Source organism: Microtus oregoni, unplaced genomic scaffold, assembly GCF_018167655.1.
Source record: "Microtus oregoni isolate MIOR12 unplaced genomic scaffold, Mior012 000046F_ref0000063, whole genome shotgun sequence".
Taxonomy (NCBI): Eukaryota; Metazoa; Chordata; class Mammalia; order Rodentia; family Cricetidae; genus Microtus; species Microtus oregoni.
The window spans coordinates 12,917,583-12,937,368 of NW_024543220.1; the positions used below are offsets into that span (position 1 = coordinate 12,917,583).

Genomic DNA, 19,786 nt, shown 5'->3' on the forward strand with positions numbered 1-19,786 from the left:
AAAGACAATTATCACATGTACTCATTCATAAGTGGTTCTTAAACAAAGAAAAACAGCCCACAAGTCACAATCCCAGAGAACCTAGACAACAATGAGGACCCTAAAAGAGACATACATAGATCTAATCTACATGGGAAATAGAAAAAGACAAGATCTCCTGAGTAATTTGGGAACAACAGAACCTTGGGAGAGGGTTGAAGGGGAGGAGACAAGCAGGGAGGGGAGCAGAGAAAAAGTAGAGCTCAATAAAAAGCAATAATAAAAAAGAGCTAGTTCCAGGACACAGAAACCCTGTCCCAAAAAACAAGCAAACAAACAAAAAAACCCACAAAAAAATTTACAAAACACAAGTAAGGGAAGAAAGGAGGGAGGGGAGAAGGAATGGAGGATAATTAGAAAAGTTAAAGAGAAGGGAGTGGAGAGGAAAAGGGGGGAAGAAAGGAGGGGCAGAATAAAATAAATAGCAATATAAAAGCTTAATTTCACAGTCAAGTGTGGTGATGCCCACCTATAATCTCAGCACTTGGAAGACTAAAGCAAGGAGGATCACTGAATCTGGGGTCAGTCTGAGCTAAGTAAGAGACTTTATCTCAAAAGAACCTATTCACATTTAACCCAGAAAGAGAATGAACTGTACCTCTAGAGAATACTGACAGGCAGGGTAGCACACGCCTATAATTCACTTTAAGCACTTGGGAGGCAGAAGCAGGTGATATCTAAGTTCAAAGCCAGCCTGGTCTACCAAGAGAGTTCCAGGACAGCCAGGGCTACACAGAGAAACATTGTTTTGAAAAGCAAGCAAACAAAAAATCCAGAAGATAAAAGTATACTAGTTTTACTTGAAATTGGCAGGCCAGCGTCATTTGCTTAGGGGCACTGCAGAGCAGTCCAACTCTGGAGTCAGAGCAGCTATCAAGTGCTTTCAGAGAAGAGAGAGTCATTCAAAGAATCAAAACAATTACAATATATCAACAACCAGGCAGGCCTTCAAAATCCGAGGAAAAACACAGCCAGCCTTCAAATAGATGGTCAAGCCAAACGCCTATCAATTATAGGTCAGAGTATGAAAAAAAGTTGATTCAGAAAGCCAAAGTCCCAAATATTGCCACTGCACTATCAAAAAGCTTAAGTTTAAGGTTGTGGAGTCTTTTCCACAGCTTTAAGTAACAGAAACGCAACACTAGGCTGAGAACCATGCAAAAGGCCTACAGCTCAACTAGGAAAACCAGTTTGGAGCTAAGGCTCTGAAATCCTCTTATTTATTTTTTTAAAAGTCAGGGGCCTCTCTCCCTGGCTGCCCTGGAACTCACTGGAACTCACTATGTAAACCAGGCTAGCCTTGAACTCAAGAGATCCAGCCACCTCTGCCTCCTGAGTGCTGGAATTAAAGGCATATGCCACAATCCTGCTATAAAATTACTTAAATACTTATTTTTATTTTATATATATGGATGTTTTCCCTATATAGATGTTTTCCCTTATGTGTATCTGAGTGCCACCAAGCCAGAATAGAGTACCAGATACCCTGGAACTGGACTTACAGATGGTTGTGAGTCATCATGTGAGGGCTGAGAATCAAATGTGGGTCTTCTGCAAGAATAGCCGATGCTGTTAACCACTGAGCAATCTCTCCAATTCCTTGGAATACTTTTTTTTTTAAAGGGAAAAAAAAGCCATGGGGGCTGACAAAACACTTGAGAGTATCTGATAATACGAAAAATTACACACCTGGAAGAAACAAAAATAATTTAATTTGAAAACAAAAACAAAAAATTAACCCAACTAAAACACCTATAAAACCAAGCAAATTGAAAATCAGGAAAATCCCTATCAAAAGTACAACAAAAAACTGCAGAAAAGCTAGTGCTGGGGGTGGGGGTGGGGGTGGGGTGATGAAGCAGGAGGACTAACAAATTTGAGGCCAACCCAGAGTTACATGGTCAGCCCTTTCTTCAGATTGAGGGGGAGGGGAATGTGGGCATGGCGAGTGGGAGGATCTGGAAGACAGAATTTAGAAGCCCCTAAAAGAAGGGCAATCCCAAAACACTCATGGCTGGAATCAACAAGCAGGTAAATGGCTGGTCACACAGTAGACGCCAGGCTACCCAGACTTACATGCCTGTCAGCACACACTAGAGGCAAGAGGATTGAGCAAGGTCAAGGCCAGCCAAAGCTGTACAGAGAGACCCTGTTTCAAACAAACAAGCAAACAGTTCAAGTATGGCTTTTTCAAAGTTTTGGGGTTTTTTTGTTTTTTGTTTTGTTTTTTTTTAAGTTGGTGGTGACAATCTGGAATGTCTCAATTAACCTAATCTAGAAATCCCTTCCAGGTGTGCCCGCATGATCGTCTCTGATGTGACCATACACCTGGAAAATGACATCAGCCGTTTCACTGTCTAATCACTGAAGTCACAGAATATTGACTTGTTGGGTCTCCAAATAAATACCAACTACTATACAAGTCTTTTTTTTTCTTTTTTTTTAAATATTTATTTATTTATTTATTATGTATACAATATTCTGTCTGTGTGCACGTCTGCAGCCAGAAGAGGGCACCAGACCTCTTTACAGATGGTTGTGAGCCACCATGTGGTTGCTGGGAATTGAACTCAGGACCTTTGGAAGAGCAGGCAATGCTCTTAACCACTGAGCCATCTCTCCAGCCCTACTATACAAGTCTTATTTGGAAAAGGGATAAATCTAGAAAACATCATGTTGAGTGAGGCAACCCAGACCCAGAAAGACAAATATCATTATGTACTCTCTCATAAGTGGCTTTTAGACATAAAGCCATAAAAATAAAAATAAATAAATAAATAAATGAACAGCCCACAATTCACAATCCCAGAGACCCTAGATAACAAACAGACCCTAAGAGAGACGTACATGGAGCTAATCTTCATGGGAAGAAGAAAAAAACAAGATCTCCTGAGTAAATTGGGAGCGTGGGGATCATGGGAGAGAGAAGGGAAAGGAGGAAGAAGGGGGGGGGGGGAAACAGCCGCCTTGCCTATAAGCAAGGCACTGAACAGTTAATAAAAACAGTTAATACCTTTTACCTGACACAGGCAGGTGAATCTCTGTGAGTTTGAGACCAGCCTGGTCTACAGAGCGAGAGTCGTCAGGACAGTCAAGGCTACACAGAGAAACAGTCTTTAAAAAAAAAAAAAAAAAAAAAAAACTTTAAAAAAAAAAACTAAAATCAAAACAAAACTACAAAAAAATCTATTTTCTGTGTGTTTGTTTACCCTACATGTCTATGTCTGGTGCTCTAGGAGGCCAGAAGAGGGCACTGAATGCTGAGACTAGAATTACAGATGGTTGTGAGCTGTTATGGGTCCTGGGAACTGAACCCAAGATCTCTGCAAGATCAGTGCTTTTAACCACTCCAACTTTCCCTATGTCCAGATTTACAAGACCTTTAAGACCTGTTTCTCACCTTGTCAGTGACAAGAAGTGAGGACGGGTGAGGCTGTCCATAGTAGCAGAAGTACTATGCCACTTTTATAAGAATTTGAGCTACAGGTTTGGGTGTCTACCTGGAAGGGGAGCAGCCCTAAACCAGCCCATAGATACTGAGGGACTCACTGGATTTCATTATTGGCACCTTTGTAATGAAATGTTTGCTGTTTTTTTTTTTTTAACAGCCATTTACGGAACTTTCTAGACTTTGGTTGCTGTTGCTTTGTTTTGAGAAAGGGTTTCTCTGGGTAGTCTTGGCTGTCCAGGTACTAACTCTGTACACCAGGCTGGCCTTGAACTTGGAGCTCTGGTCGCCACCACCACTTGGCAGATATTTTTTTAAAAAGTAAGTCTGTACATATTCAGTACAGATACAACAGAGGTTGACGCTTTGATCTGTGTTAGATGAGTTAACAGAAGGCACATGGGACAACAACCATCCCCCAAATAGTTAAAAGTGTAATATAAAAGTAAAAGACTGTCTTATTTTGGAGGATGTTTGCTAGCTGGAGTTTTAAGATTTTAGAGAACTAGAAATTCTCATTGAAAAAGAAAAATGTTGAGGCAACTTGAAGATTCGTAAGAGTGAGTCTATGTGTACACATCTGCACTTAAACCTTCCCAGTGCCAACAATGTAGGCATCACAGGACTAGCCTAAGCACACACTTTTACTCTAAACCCTCCTATCACATTGAAGGTCTATGATGTAAGTTCAAAAGGAGAAAAAACTTCAACTAACTAGAGAGGACTATTAGAGAGGACCCAGAAGTTAAGAGCACTGGATGCTCTTGCAGAAGACCTGGGTTCAGTTCTAGCATTCATACGGTAGCTCAACTGCCAGTAGCTCCAGTTTCTGCAGATCTGATGGACTCTTCTGGCCTTCAAAGGTACAGTACCAGGCATGCATGGTGCACATAGCATGCAGGCAAAACACTTAATATAAACTAATTCATTTTTAAAAAAACTTTTGGGAGTCATCTCTCCTTCATCTTGTGGGCTCCAGGTTGTCCAAGTCCTCAAGTTTTCAAAGCAAGAATTTATTTGCTGACCCACTTTTCCCCCCTTCTCTTGCATTCTTGGAATTGAACGCAGGGCCTCCTGCATTTAGACCAGAGAGCTCAGCTATGTCCCGATCTTTTTGTGATATAAGAATATATGAAGACCTCTTATAACTTCACAGGAAATACATAAACCCAACTGAAAAGGGTCAGAGGACAAGAAGAGAAATTTCCATAAAGAAAATGTACAAATGGTAACAAACACATAAAAGTTACAATATTATTAATTGGAAATTGAGAATCCAGATTATAAGAAATGTGCTGGCAAGATGGTTCATTAGGCAAAGAATATATATATATATATATATATATATAATACATATATATATATTATACATATATATATGTACATACATACACATCATAGAGGTGATGTGGGACTCCCCTCTGTATGCTGCAAATATGTTTTATTACCATTGGTTATTAAAGAAGCTGCTTTGGCCTATGGCAGGGCAGAATACAGCTAGATAGGAAAACTAAACTGAATGTTGGGAGAAAGAAGGCAAAGTCAGGGAGATGCCATATAGCTGCCAAAGGAGAAAGACGCCTGAACCTTCCCAGTAAGTCACAGCCTCATGGTGATACACAGATTAATAGAAATGGGCAAATTTAAGAAATAAGAGCTAAACCGGGTGGTGGTGGCGCACGCCTTTAATCCCAGCACTTGGGAAGCAGAGGCAGGCGGATCTCTGTGAGTTCGAGACCAGCCTGGTCTACAAGAACTAGTTCCAGGACAGGCTCCAAAACCACAGAGAAACCCTGTCTCGAAAAAACCTCAACGGGCATCTGCACTCACGTGTACATATGATGACATAGATACCCAAACATGCACAGAACTTAAAAACTTTAAAATATACTCCCCGGTAGTTAGTTTTTGCTGTTAGTAAAACTTTGGGTTGGTGGTGGATGGGAGCTGGTAAAGAAACTGACTCCGGGACTAATAAGATGGCTTAGTGAGTGAATGCATTTGTGATCGAACCTCACGACCTGAGTTCAATCACCAAGATCCACACCCACCACAGAAGCAAACCCAAATTCCCACAAGCTGTATATGAACTCCACTATTGAGACGAGATGCACACTCCCCTCCCCCCTGACACATAAAAAAATAAAATGAAAAAGTAGTAAAATAAAATAAACATACCTATGCCCACACTGACTTTGATGCCAGTCCTTGCTTATCTGTGACTGGAAGTTCTGGGGTGACAGCAGAGTGTAAACACTTCAACAAGAAAGCAATGCACTTTCTCTATGTTCCTTTAACTAGGATGACACTCAGAGAGCACAAACAGGAGGATCAAGTTCAAGGCCAATCAAGAGCAATGGGAAGAAAGTAAGAGGCCCTGCCACTGCTCCAGGGCCCAACCACATGTAAGGCCAGCTCCAGGAGACCCAGACCCTTCTGTCCTTAAAGAGCAGGTTAGAGTACACATTAGAACCCACACAATTTTTTAAAAGAAAACCCTATTCATGCAGTGGTGGCGCACGCCTTTGATTCCAGCACTCAGGAGGCAGAGGCAGGTGGACCCTGAGTTCAAAGCTAGCCTGGTCTACGGAGTCAATTCCAGGACAGCCAGGGCTACACAGAGAAACCCTGTCTCGAGAAACAAAAAGCAAACAATCTTTTTGGGACAGGGTGGGGAGTGGAGGGTTGAAGCCAGTCTCAAACAACTGAGGATGACCTAATCTAATCTAATCTACTATCTACTAATCCTTCACCTCCAAGGATTTCAGTTCTGCTCCCACCTAACCTGACTATTTTTAAAGAAGACTGAAATATCAAGTTTTATCTTTAAACCAGAGACTGGGATCAGAAACTCATTAATATAGGGCTGTGACTGAGAATGGGATTATGATCAGTCGTGCTGGGAGAATCTTTTTGGATACTGTGTGTGATCTGCCTAGGTCCTTCCTCACTTGCCTAAGGCACTTTCTGAAAGGCCAATAACTAGGCAGGAGGATAGGTGGGACTTCCAGGCAGAGACAGTGTGGTGGATATACCGTACTGAGAGTGGGTAATGAGCCACGGGGCAGAACACAATCTGTGTTAATAAACGGGTTAATTTAAGGTTTGTTCAGTTTTTTGTTTGTTGTTGTTTGTTTTTCGAGGCAGGGTTTCTTCTGTGTAGCTTTTTTTTTCTTTTTTTGTTTTTTTTCAAGACAGGGTTTCTTTGTAGCTTTGGAGCCTGCCCTGGAACTAGCTCTTAAAGACCAGGCTGGCCTGGATGTCAACCTGTAGAAGAATGAAAATAGATCCATATCTATCACCATGCACAAAACTCAAGTCCAAATGGATTGAAGACCTCAATATCAGTCCGAACACACTGAACCTGATAGAAGAGAAAGTGGGAAGTACTCTACAACACATGGGCACAGGAAACCACTTCCTATAACCCCAGCAGCACAGACATTAAGGGCCTCATTGAATAAATGGGACCTCCTAAGACTGAGAAGCTTCTGTAAAGCAAAGGACACTGTCGCTAAGACACAAAGGCAACCCACTGACTGGGAGAAGATCTTCACCAACCCTGCAACTGACAAAGGTCTTTTTTTTTTAAATATTTATTTATTTATTATGTATACAATATTCTGTCTGTGTGTGTCTGCAGACCAGAAGAGGGCAGTAGCTCTCGTTACAGATGGTTGTGAGCCACCATGTGGTTGCCGGGAATTGAACTCATGACCTTTGGAAGAGCAGACAATGCTCTTAACCACTGAGCCATCTCTCCAGCCCCCTGACAAAGGTCTGATCTCCAAAATATATAAAGAACTCAAGAAACTAGACCGTAAAAGGCTAGTTTTTGGTAAAAGTCATCATAAACTGCATAGCAAATTGAAGATCAGCCTGGGGTACCCTTCTCAGAGATTAGAAAAATATCTGCTTATTATACCCATGGTAGATATAGTCAGTGAGCCAAAAAATAACCCACTGCTCCATGAAGACCCTGGTGATAGCCTTCGAGATTTTAACAATAAACTGGACAGCATGAACCTAATAATGGCCAACACTGGAAGCTGGAGAGATGGCTCAAAGGTCCTGAGTTCAATTTCCAGCAACCACATGGTGGCTCACAACCATCTATAGTGGGATCTGATGCCTTCTTCTGGCATGAAGTTGTACATGCAGATAAAGCATTCATCTACATAAATAAATTAAAAAAAAAAGACTACCCAACGTGGTCCCCCAACTGTTAGTATGGGAAAAAATAGATATGTTCACATATCAGTCCATGTCTGATTCTAAGTTAAGGTCCTCTAAAATAAAGTGCTGCCAGGTGTGGGGTGCACACCTTTAATGCCAGCACTGAGGAGGCAGGTGGATCTCTGTGAGTTAGAAGCCAGGCTGGTCTAGAGTTCTAAGACAGACAGACAGGGCTACATACGAAAATCCTGTCTCAAAACTCAAAAACAACAACAAAAACACAAAAAGGTAAATGCTGAGAACTTCACTTGAATACAAAAACAAGAGAATATGTTAGACAATGGGAAGTGAGTTTAGAGACGAATACAGGACAAGTATTCACTTAGCCCAGACTGACAGAACTCACAGAAATCTGCCTGCCTCTGCCTCCTGAGTGCTGGGATTAAGTGTACCATAACACCTGGCTTCCTATAAATTCTTTATTCATAACCCAGTGTCTAGTCTGAAAAAAGTTCCACGGGTAGGAAATTATACTCAACCAACCAAAGCTGTCCTGGCACTCACTCCGTAGACCAGGCTGGCCTCAAACTCAAGAGATCTGGCTGCCTCTGCCCCTAAGTGCTGGGATTAAAGGCATGCACCACTACCATCTGGCTAGGGGAGTAGGTTCTTAAATTGCTTCTTCTTAGCCACAGTGCCTCACCTGTTCCTCACTTTTCACAAACCCCAAAACAATCTTAGATGGCACATACCCCTCAAGCAAATAAAATTAAGTGGGTTTTGTAGTCAGAATAACTGTAATAATAAACACTGACAGCACTAAAAACTGAGCTGGGCCTGACAACTCACATCTGTAATCCCAGCATGTTTGAGGCTAGCCCGGACTACAGTGGAGGTTCTGCCTCCAACAAACCAAAACCAATAAGTGAACTAAAAACTGACTTCAGTATTTCAATGGTCAATCAGGAGAAACTGGGGAAAATAAAGTTCTTTTCCTAACAAACTGGCAACAACACGCCAAGCTTCCCAGTGTAAATAAAAGAGGAAAAGAGCTGGGAGGGAGGAAGCAGGCAGGCCAAAGAACTCAACACAAGGCTAGCACTCTCAGAAGCCCCGCTAGAGAGAGATGATCCCTTCTCACTTTGGTCAACAACCTGTCACTCTGTTTCAGTCATCAGCTGATGGTCACAATATTTTGTTGTTTGAGACAGGGTCTCAATGTGCACTGGTTGTCCTGGAACTGGCTATGTAGACCAGGCTGGCTTCAACTCACAGAGATCTGCCACTCTGTCTCCAGGGTGCAGGGACTAAGTAAGGGTGTATATCCACCAAACTCAGCTAGCTGGTGCTCAGAAAGCAAGCTACAATCCTTACATCAGATCTTCAGGACCTAAGGTAAAAGCGGGGGAGGTGGTGATGGCTCGGCAGGTAAAAATGCACACTGCTCTTGCAGAGGGCCTTAGGGGAGTTCCCAGTACCCACTACTAGCAGCTCACAATTCCTCTAACTCCAGCCCAAATGTACCTAATGCCTCTGACTTCCAAAAGAACCTACACACACATGCACATACTAACACATAATTACAAAAATAATAAAGATAAACCTCTAAGTTTTTTTAAGATACAGCAGAACTTGCAAGTACTTATTTGACTCTAAAGACTGTATCCTGCATTCAATGCCTCCAAGTGTACTAAACCCTAAAAATTCAGTCCCAGACCAATAAAAAAAAACATACAGTCCACCCACGTTTCTCATCTACACATAAGCATCATGGGATCATGGAGAAGAGGGCTAGGCTAGGGGATAAAAATCTAAGTTTACAACGTCTTTTCAGGCATTGCTTGAGGCATTTGGTGAACATGGAAATAAATGGGAGTTTGTTTGAGAGATGCCAAAAGAAACAAGATTCCACAAGTCAGGACACCAAATGCCCAACACGGGGCAAAGGGCACGCACTTCCTTGCTTTTCACCCAAATCCCGATTAGTTGCTTCACCTGGGAGCCTTTCAAAGGCAGTCTAATGGTCTCCAGTTCCTCCCTCACCCCAAGTGAACTCAACAATCCCTACCTGGAGACCAGGGCAAAGTCTTATCAGAAACAGCAAGTGTTGCTGTCAGAGCCAAGAAACACGTCGCTACCATACGATAGTCTTCTGCCCCGCTTCAGTCTGTACAAACCAACAAGCCAAAACACTTGGTCCCCAGCCTAAGTTACCGTCCTCCATTTTTCCAATGGCTTGGTCAAAGAAGCCGGTCTTCCCTCTACTCCGGGCGCTCAGCAGGCTTGTCAAAGTTCCCAAGGCCAGCCAACCCCAGCTAGGTTCCCGCCCCCAAGCTCGGCTCCTTTCCACCACTTTCGGAACTTTGCCTAGGTCTTGCCCCGGGTCTGACACTCAGGTCCTCCGTGAGATCTCCCGTCTCCCTGGCACGACTCCACTTTTCTCAACGCACTCAGCTGACGGTCACTTGCGTGTGCTCCCCCCGCCCCGAAAAAGTTGTTTTCCCCTTATCTCTCCTCAGACGGACACCACACGACCCGAGATCTCTCCCGTGCCGAAGGCCAGGTTCGACCTCTGCACCGTGCTAACACACTCCCTCGAGTTCCCTCACGGTCCTGTCATCCCCAGTTCTCAACACCTATGTAAAAGGAAAATACTCCACAATGCTCGTTTCCTGTGCTTTCCACTCCCAGACCACACGCTTTTCGTCCCAGGTCCACCGACTTGGCTTCGATCCCACCACTTCTCCCCTCTCTCCACGTCCGTCGGGCCCGAACTCCCCTGCCACCTCCCGGCCTGGGCCCTGCCCAGTCCTGCCCTGTCCCGCCAGCGGGCTCGGGTGTTCCTTCCCTCGGGGCTGGCTCCGCGTCGGGCCGGCTCACCAGTTGGTCATGTCCAGGAAGAAGGCGCAGCCGGCCGGGTTGAGTTGGAAGCCGAGGAGTCGCTGGAACTCGGAGATGAGCACGTCCTTGTCGGTGGTGCCCAGGCAGCTGAACTTCTGCATGAGCTCGGGGTCCAGGTCCACATCCATGCCCTCCATGGCGGGGGGCCCGGACGCGAAGCTCCCTTCGCCCCGGCCTGCTTCCCCACGGGCGGCCGCCGCGCCCGGGCCCGGGCCCCACCAAGGGCGGCCCGCTGCTGGCCGGCGCCGCGCGCGCTGCTCCCAGGCAGGCCCCAGGCCTCTCACCGCCTCATGGGCTGCGCGCGCCGAGCCGCGCCGCGCCGCACCGCTCGCTCGCTCCCGCTCTCGCTGGCTTCTGAGCTCGCGCTCCCCCCCCTCCCACCCCCCCCAGCGCCCGCCTCCTCCTCCGCCGCCGCCGCTGCCGCCGCTCTTCGCAACACAGCCGCCTCCGCCTCCTCACGCGCCGCGCCCAATGCGCACGCGCGGGGGCCACTCGGGCCCCGCCTCTTCCTCTCCCCTGATGGACCGCCCTCAGTGACGTCATAACCCAGTGACGTCTCTAGCGTGACCTCACCGCGGCGAGGCGGAGCTGGGGGGGGGAGGGACGCAGAAAATGGGAAGCCGAAGAGGCGGGTCCTGGGCGGGTCTCTGTCCCCGCGCGAGTTCCCACGCTGCGTGGGAGGAGTCACGAGCTCGGGATGTCCTGCTGTGACAAGCAACCCCACCACCGTGCTGATCGGGAACCAGAAGTCACCTGAGGGACAGAGACCGAGGCAAGGTCAAAGTGCAAAGGGCACCCTAGAGCCAGCTCATGTTCCTCCGCTCCGACAGGACTTCTTCAAAAAGACAACTTTGCCACAGGGACGCGGCCGTGAATGCTTGGTCCCAGGCCTCTGACTTGAGTTTAGCATGACTGCTTATGTTATGCAACTTTAGCATGGCGTCTCCAGGAAATAAAAGGTGGCCTCATACAAGCATCAGTCACAGGTCCGGATGAACGCCACCCTTGCTGCAAAACCCATCCTTTGCAAATGCAGGTCAAGCCCTGGTATTTCAGCAAATCTAGTTCTGTCTTTAAAATCCAAGACCAAGCATGACTGTATGCTGTATGCAGTGTATCCAACTACCTCTTTGAGGTCCCGTTTGAAGAGGAAGATTACAAAGCTGTAGAGAGACCCATTTGCCCATTCTATTACCAAGTATTTTTTCAGTACAGCCTGTTGCCAGATACAGCTAGGGATGGAGAAGCGGGTGGGTAAGAAACGACCTGCAACCGGGGCCATGGCTTAATAAATTGTTTGCCTGCAAGTTTGAAGACCTGAGCTCCTGAGATCAACTACTCCGCACCCGCTTATAAGGTCTGACTGACCGACCGCCAAGGGTGGAGGTGCCAATCTCAGTTGGGTAGCCTCGTCTGCATAATGAGATACTTTCCCCCCTGCCCGCTGAGACAGGGTTTCTCTGTGTAAAATACTTGGTCTGTCCTGGAACTCGCTCTGTAGACCAGGCTGACTTCGAACTCACAGAGATCTCTCTGCCTCTGCCTCTGCCTCTGCCTCCGCCTCCCCGAGTGCTGCGATTAAAGGCATGTGCCACCAGCGCCTTTCAGGAGATAATTTCTTAAAAAAAAGGGGGGGGGAGTGGCTCGTGGTATGGCAAAGAAAGGAGAATCACAAGCAGCCTACCCAAATCAATGAGTACCAGGTTCGGTGCCACCAAAAATAAATAGATTGCAGATGACACACCCGACAATGATCTCTGGCTTCCACACACTTGTGCACTAGCAAACGTGCATTGCACACACAAACAAATGGTCTTCCACCAGGTGTGGTGGCACTGGCCTGTCATGCCTGCCCTTGGGAGGAGGAGGCGGGAGGGTCGATAGTTTAAGGCCAGAGTCCACTGCCTAGAGAATTATATAGATCAATCAGACTGTGTGAGATACTTTGGGGAGGGGGTGGCTTTGAGTCATGCATGTACAGTTGGGATTAAAATTGTCATTCTGGGGCTGGAGAGATGGCTCAGTGGTTAAGAGCATTGCCTGCTCTTCCAAAGGTCCTGAGTTCAATTCCCAGCAACCACATGGTGGTCATACACACAGACAGAATATTGTATACATAATAAATAAATAAATATTTTAAAAAAATAAAAAAATAAAATTGTCATTCTGCCAACTATTTGTTACAATAGGACCCATCGAGGAAGTTGATTTGTATAATAAAGTAACAATATATAAGCACAATACATTGCTCAATAAGATTGACAACTAGTATGGGCTTTCAGAATATAACTAATATTGTACAAGGCAGTAGATATGAAGAGATGGCCTCGGAATTAGACGACCAAAGTATGCAGGGATTGTTTTTTCACAAGGCCTATCTTCTAGTTCATTTCTCTTATTGACCCTCGATGGGAACATGAGCTATGAGGCTGGGAAGATGGCTTGTCTTCTGTGCAAGCCTGAGGATCTGAGTTCAAATCTCCAGTATTCCCTTCAAGCATGGTGTTTCTGTCTGTAATGTGTCCCTGTCTGGGGCACAGGGACAGGCACATCCTGAGAGGTAGGTGACAAACCAGCTTAGCCCCAGAGGCAAACCGCAGTGAGAAAGCCTGTCTTCACCAAGTGAAGCAGAGAGCCATAGAGGAAGACCCTGGACATCAACCTCTGGCCATCACATGCTTAGCTGCAGAGAACTCAGTTTCCTTCCCACCACCGAAAGTACCAGCCAGTGAGATGGCTGTGGTTACAGGCACATGCCACCAAGCCTAACAACCTGAATTTAATTCTGACGTGGTGGAAGGAAAACACTGACTCCCACCTACTCATGCACCCACACAAATAAATAAATGTAATATATATTTAATATAGCAAATGTAATATATATGTGTATATGTATTAAAAACAGGCAACAGTGCAAGAAAGCTTTGTTCAAGTGCTGGCTGTAGAACTTTGGAAGAGAGAACAGGCAAGTTCCCTCCTTCTAGGAGCACTGACCGCAGCCCAGCTGTCTGTCCATGGGGTCTGAGGCAGTGAAGGCTTCCAGAAGTGTTGTGCAGCTGTAGGACCTTGCCTGCTCTTTGAAGACTCCTTTGGTTTTTCCCTCCATTCTGATAACTATACACTCACCTGTAGAGAGGGGCTGGAGAGGTGACTCAGTGGTTAAGGATGCTTGATGCTCTTGCAGAGAAACCAAGTTCAGTTCCCAGCACCTACTTCCAGCTAGCTCACAACTGCCTGGAACTCTTATTTCCAGGGAACCAAATATCCTTTTCTGGATTCTGTAGGCACCCGCATATATGTGTACATGCTAACACATGCACACAAAATAATAAAAATCATCTTAACAAAAACATACATCATTTTTAAATAGTAATTAATCTTTAAAAGGCATGGACTTTTCTCTTGTAACAAACCTGAAAGAGAAGAAAATCAAAATTTAAAAAGGCAAAAACAAAAAGCCGCAAGGATTTTCTTATTTCTTATTTATTTATTTGGTTTTTCAAGACAGGGTTTCCCTGTAGCTTTGGAACCTGTCCTGGAACTAGCTCTTGTAGACCAGGCTGGCCTTGAACTCACAGAGATCCACCTGCCTCTGCCTCTCAAGTGCTGGGATTAAAGGTGTGCACCACCACCGCCCGGCTTTTCCTTCATTCTTTTCACCAAGAATATCCCAATCTGCCCAAATACCACTGTCCCATTCCTTCTCAGTCAAGGGAAAGCTGGAGAGCAGGAAGGGTATTAGAAGATCTGTTTAAGGAATTCGTGGTACAGGTATTGTTCACCGCACACGGGCTGACTCGATCCTCACAACCAAACCGCGTCAGTGTTATCACTATTCCCATCTTCCAATAGGGAAATAAAAGTCAGTGATGTAAAACCTTTGTTCAAAGAGAAATAAATCGAAAAAGCCAGCCGAAGTTCAGAATAAAACAAAGCCTCTGTCAATCTCTCTGCTGGGATTACAGGCGTGAATTAGCATACCTAGCTTCTGGGAATTCTTTGTTTTTGAGAAAGGGTTTTTCCACATAGTACTGGAACTCACTACATAGACCAGGCTGGCCTCAAAACTCACAGAGATCCACCTGCTTCTGCCTCCTTAGTGCTGGGATTAATGGTGTGGGCCACCACCACCTGTCTGTTTTGATTTAGTTTGTTGTTTTTATTTTTGGTTTTGGTTTTGCTTTGTTTTGTTTTTGAGACAAAGTCATTGGTATTTCTGGCTCACTGGCCTCTAACTCACTATAGAGTACCTGAAGTTAAGCCAGGTGACATTAAGCCAGCACTCATGAGGCAGAAGCAGGCTGGTCTTTATGAGTTCCCGGACAACCAGGACTACACAGAGAAATCCTATCTTGAAAACCCACAGAAGGGGCAGCTGAAGGTGACTTTGAACTCCTGATCCGATCCTCCTACTTCTACCTACTAATTGCCGGGATTACAGGGGTTGCCACGATGACTATTGAAAAGAGACTCTTGTTAAAATTCCTATGTCCAGGAGCCCAGCTGAAGTCAGTATGTCTGGGCTGGAGCTCACCTGGTGACTTTTATCGTATTTAGGGTTGAAGATTGGCACCGTAAGCAAAGGCAGATGCTGCTGCAGAGAGTTGGCTCCACAGTTCAACCTGATTAAAGATTAGCAAACCCAACTCTGCTTTCGCTGGTGTGTTTGACTTGCATGTAGCTCACAGAAAGCTGCTGTGGTGTCATGAGGAATAAAACAGGGTGATCAGAAGGAAAACGTGTGTATTTCGGACACTGGCAGTGCATCAGACTCTTCCCACTGGTCTACTCCCGATGTCGCTCCTTCCTCGTGCTTCCATAGGTCAGAAATTACCAAGTTAACACAGGGAATGATGACCTGACATGTCACGTGGTGTAATCCCAGTATTTAAGAGGCAGAGGATCAGGATTTAAGGCCAGCCTTCACTGCTTAGCTAGGTAAAGGGGAGCCTGGGCTACGTGAGACCTAAAGAGAGCCTCCTGCAGTCTCAGCACTCACTCGGGAGGTAAAGGCGGGAAGTCAGGAATTGAGGGCCAGCGTCAGTACCATAGTGAGTTTGAGACCAGCCTGGGTTTCATGAGGCTCTGGCTCAAACAAAACAAACAGTGTTGAGCAACATAAGACTCTATATCAATAAATGAAAACGAAGAGCTGAGAAAATGCACGCTCCAGACTGAGAGAGAGAGAGAGAGAGAGAGAGAGAGAGGGAGGGAGAGAGAGAGAGAGAGAGAGAGAGAACGAGGTGGAGAAGTGATAAAAGAGAATGCCAGTCACCGCTTCTGGCCTTCGAGAGCATGCGCAGATACACACACCCTTGCATACACACATATGATCATTCACTCACAGGGACACATATAAAAAGAAATACCTTAGCCGGGCGATGGTGGCGCACGCCTTTAATCCCAGCACTTGGGAGGCAGAGGCAGGCGGATCTCTGTGAGTTCGAGACCAACCTGGTCTACAAGAGCTAGTTCCAGGACAGGCTCCAAAACCACAGAGAAACCCTGTCTCGAAAAACAAAAAAAAAAAAAAAAAAAAAAAAAAAAAAAACATAAATACCTTTTTCTATGTTGTGTGAATGTGTGCGTGTGTGTGCACGGTGCATGTGTGGATGTCAGACGACCACTTTTGAGAGCTGGTTTTCTCCTCGCACTGTGGGATCCGAGGCTTGAACTCAGGTTCTCAGGTGCGCACAGTCATCACTTTTACTCACTGACCCAGCCAGCCAGCCCAATAAATTAATCTTTAAATGGAAAGACAGCAATTTTTTTTTTTTTTGGTTTTTCGAGACAGGGTTTCTCTGTGGCTTTGGAGCCTGTCCTGGAACTAGCTCTGTAGACCAGGCTGGTCTCGAACTCACAGAGATCCGCCTGCCTCTGCTGGGATTAAAGGCGTGCGCCACCACCGCCCGGCTGAAAGACAGCAATTTGAAAGGGTAAATGATATAATGTTAACCGTACCTCCTTCTGGGTGGTAAGGGTACAGGAAATATACGTGTTCACTTTGTTTTTTAAATTTGTTTTCACTTACTTACTGTGTGTGTGTGCTCGTGTGCCTGGAACTGTAATTACAGACAGTGGAGTGCCATGTGGGTGCTGGAATTGAACCCCGGGTGCTCTGGGAGAGTAGTCAGTGCTCTTAACCACTGAGCCATCTCTCCAACCCTCACTTTTGTTTTTGAGGAAGGGTCTCACTATGGTCTGGATCTCTTTATGTAGACCAAAACTGGTCATAAACTCGTATGTAGCCAAAGATGGCCTTCAGGTTTGTCTCCTGCCTCCACTTTCCATAGGCTAGCATTGCAGACATGACCCACACCCGGCTTATAGTATCCTTTTTATTTAAGGTTCGTTTCTCCCGGTTTTTGAGAATTAAATATAGCAGCCCCCACCCTTATTTTATCAAATCATTTTTCTGGTGATAAAAATAGTTTGACCTCTCCAGGGAAATCCCCAAGGTCAAAGAAGCTTAGCTGGTGTTAGCAGAGCCCGTGTACATCCCCTACAGTCATTCTGGTACAAGGACACCTTTTCCTCCACACAGAGTTCCCCCAGGGGCTTTTCCCTACACATCTGTTTACTCTGACCTCAAGATCTTTTGGATCCTGAGCAAATCAGCACGAACATTACAGATGGAGATGAAATACACCAACAGCCCCAGATGTGGGTGAACTCCCAGGCGTCAACTTGGAAAAAGCCCCAGTGTTTCTCTGCTCTCACATTCTTTCTCTTCTTCTTTTTTTTTTTTCTGGTATTTCGAGACAGGGTTTCTCTGTGGTTTTGGAGCCTGTCCTGGAACTAGCTCTTGTAGACCAGGATGGTCTCGAACTCACAGAGATCCGCCTACCTCTGCCTCCCAAGTGCTGGGATCAAAGGCCTGCGCCACCACCGCCCAGCTCTGACATTCTTTCTAAACTGGAGAAGTCCAGACAGAAAATTACCCAGTGATTGCCACCTCCCTGTCCTTGGAGCCAGAGAGAAAGCTGACTCTCAAGTTCTGTCGCGATCTCATTGCCTTGTAGAGCTCTCGAGTTATTCTCAGCCAAAGGAGACCCCTTGGAAGTTCTGGGATTAAAGGCATGTGCCACTACTGCCCGGTCCTAAATAATTAATTCTTAAAAGTAAAATTTAAATCGATAATTTAAAAAAACCAACATAAGAACTAATAAGTTGAACTTCCAAGTACTCGGGAAGCAGAGACAGGCTGGTCTACAAGAGCTAGTTCCAGGACAGGCTCCAAAGCCACAGAGAAACCCTGTCTTGAAAAACCAAAAAATAAATAAATAAATAAATAAATAAATAAAAAATAGAGTCATAAGAGAGTGTCAGATCCCTGGAGCTGGGCTTATAGGAGGTTGTGAGTTATCTGATGTGGATTCTGGGGACTGAACTCTGGTCCTCTGCATGAGTAGAGCTGTAACAATAGCAGGCTTTCTTTTGGGCCAAGAACCAGCACCCAAATCATGACACGGAGACTTCTTAGTTATGAATACCAGCCTTACCTTATGCTTGTCCCATTAGCATGTACAACTTAATTTAACCTGTTTCTCTCACCTACATTCTGCCTCAGGCTGTTTTCCTGTCTTTCATTCTGTATGTCCTACTCCATACCTGGCTGGCTGGCAGGTGACTGCCTGGTCCCAGGCCCTATTTATTCTCTCTGCCACCAGCCCTGCCTATCCCTCTACTGCCTAGCTATTGGCTAGTCAGTTTTTTATTAGACCAGTCAGGTTCCTGAGGCAGGCAAGGTAAAACAGCAACACATCTTTACATCATTAAACAAATTCAGCATAAACAAAATATAACACATCTCAACATAGTAAAAGTAATATTCCATATCACAGGGGAAGATAGAACTCTTATGAACCATCTCTTCAGCCACCTTGCCCCCATTTCTTTGAGACAGAGTCTTATGTAGCCCAGGATGGGCTTGAAATCCTTCTGATCCTCCTACCTCTGCATCCCAATTGCTGGGATTACATGTGTACCCTATTGTACCAAGTTTGCGTGGTGCTGGGAATAGAACCCAGAGCTCTGTATGCCAGGCAAGCCCTCTCATGGAGACACTGTCTTGAGACATACTCAACACAGATAAAAGTTGTGAAGAGAAATGGGGAAGTTAGGACAAAACAAAACAAGATGTTTCATGTGCCATGATTCATCAGGTTCCCCAGATCTTAGAGGAAATTCCAAGGGACCCTGAGCTTCTGGTTAAACAAAACCACCTCTGCCAAGCAAAGCACTCACAGTACCTGCTGATCTCAGGGTGTGACAGTGTGGTGACCAGGGCAACTCCTCAGACACAGAGAGACTCAGAGAGAAGAGCTAAGTGATCTCACAGGGTGTGGCAGCACTGGGACAGCTGGGTCACCCCGTGGAGGGCCCAGTGCTACCATCTTCCTCTAGAGTCTCTTTATGTGCCAGTGTCTGTGAGTCATCAGCCGCCAGGGTTTATGGGTGATGCCTACGCCTGAAGACCTGCTTCTGGAGAGTTCTTCTGTTCCCCTTCCCCTCCCCTTCTCCAGCTCCTCTCAGTCTCACTTCTGCTGGATCACGTGAGTTTTCAGAAGACGTTGGTGATGGGCTGGGAGGATGGCTCAGCAGTTAGCATCACTGACTGCTCTTCCAGAGGACCTGGGTTCAATTCCCAGCACCCACATGGCAGCTCACAGCTGGCTGTCACTACAATTCCAGGGGACCTGGCACCCTCACACAGGTCTATATCATGCAGGCAAAACACTAACACACGTCAAATAGAAATAAACAATTCTCTTTAAAGTAGAAGAAAAAGATGCTGGCGACAGTGTGAACTGCCACTGCCTTTTGTTAGGAAGAGGATGGGTGGGCTCAAGAAAGATGCAGACGTGAATTCACCCTTCAGAAGAGTGGGACCTCACGACCGACCGTGGTGGGCAGGGCAGGCAGGGCCTGGAGGTAGGACAGCAGCTTAGCGACAGGCCACAGAAGGAGGCCTTGGTGGAAAAGCAGGCTTCTCTGGCTGTGCTGACCTCACCTTTAGTCCCAGCACTTTGCGGGGCAGAGGCAGGTGGATCTCTGTGAGTTCTGGGACAGCCAGACTACACAATGAGACCCTGTCTCAGGAACAAACACAAATGAACAGATGAATGAGAAACAGCTGGAGAGCAGCTTCAGGAAGAGAGAGATCCTGAAGGACGGGAGAAAAGATGTGATTCCGTCTGGGACACCTATGTGACCAGAGGC

General features: G+C 45.8%; 1 protein-coding gene across 4 annotated transcripts in view; it reads right to left on the bottom strand.

Moving 5' to 3' along the window:
• The window catches only part of Ilrun (inflammation and lipid regulator with UBA-like and NBR1-like domains), a 66,871-nt gene extending 55,929 nt beyond the window's left edge, over positions 1-10,942 (bottom strand). For all 4 annotated transcript variants that reach the window (XM_041634547.1, XM_041634546.1, XM_041634545.1 and 1 more), the window contains exon 1: positions 10,544-10,942. In XM_041634547.1, coding sequence (XP_041490481.1) covers positions 10,544-10,701 — 158 coding nt within the window. In that variant the 5' untranslated portion in view covers positions 10,702-10,942. The remainder of the gene's footprint in view (positions 1-10,543) is intronic.
• Positions 10,943-19,786: the final 8,844 nt, after the last annotated feature.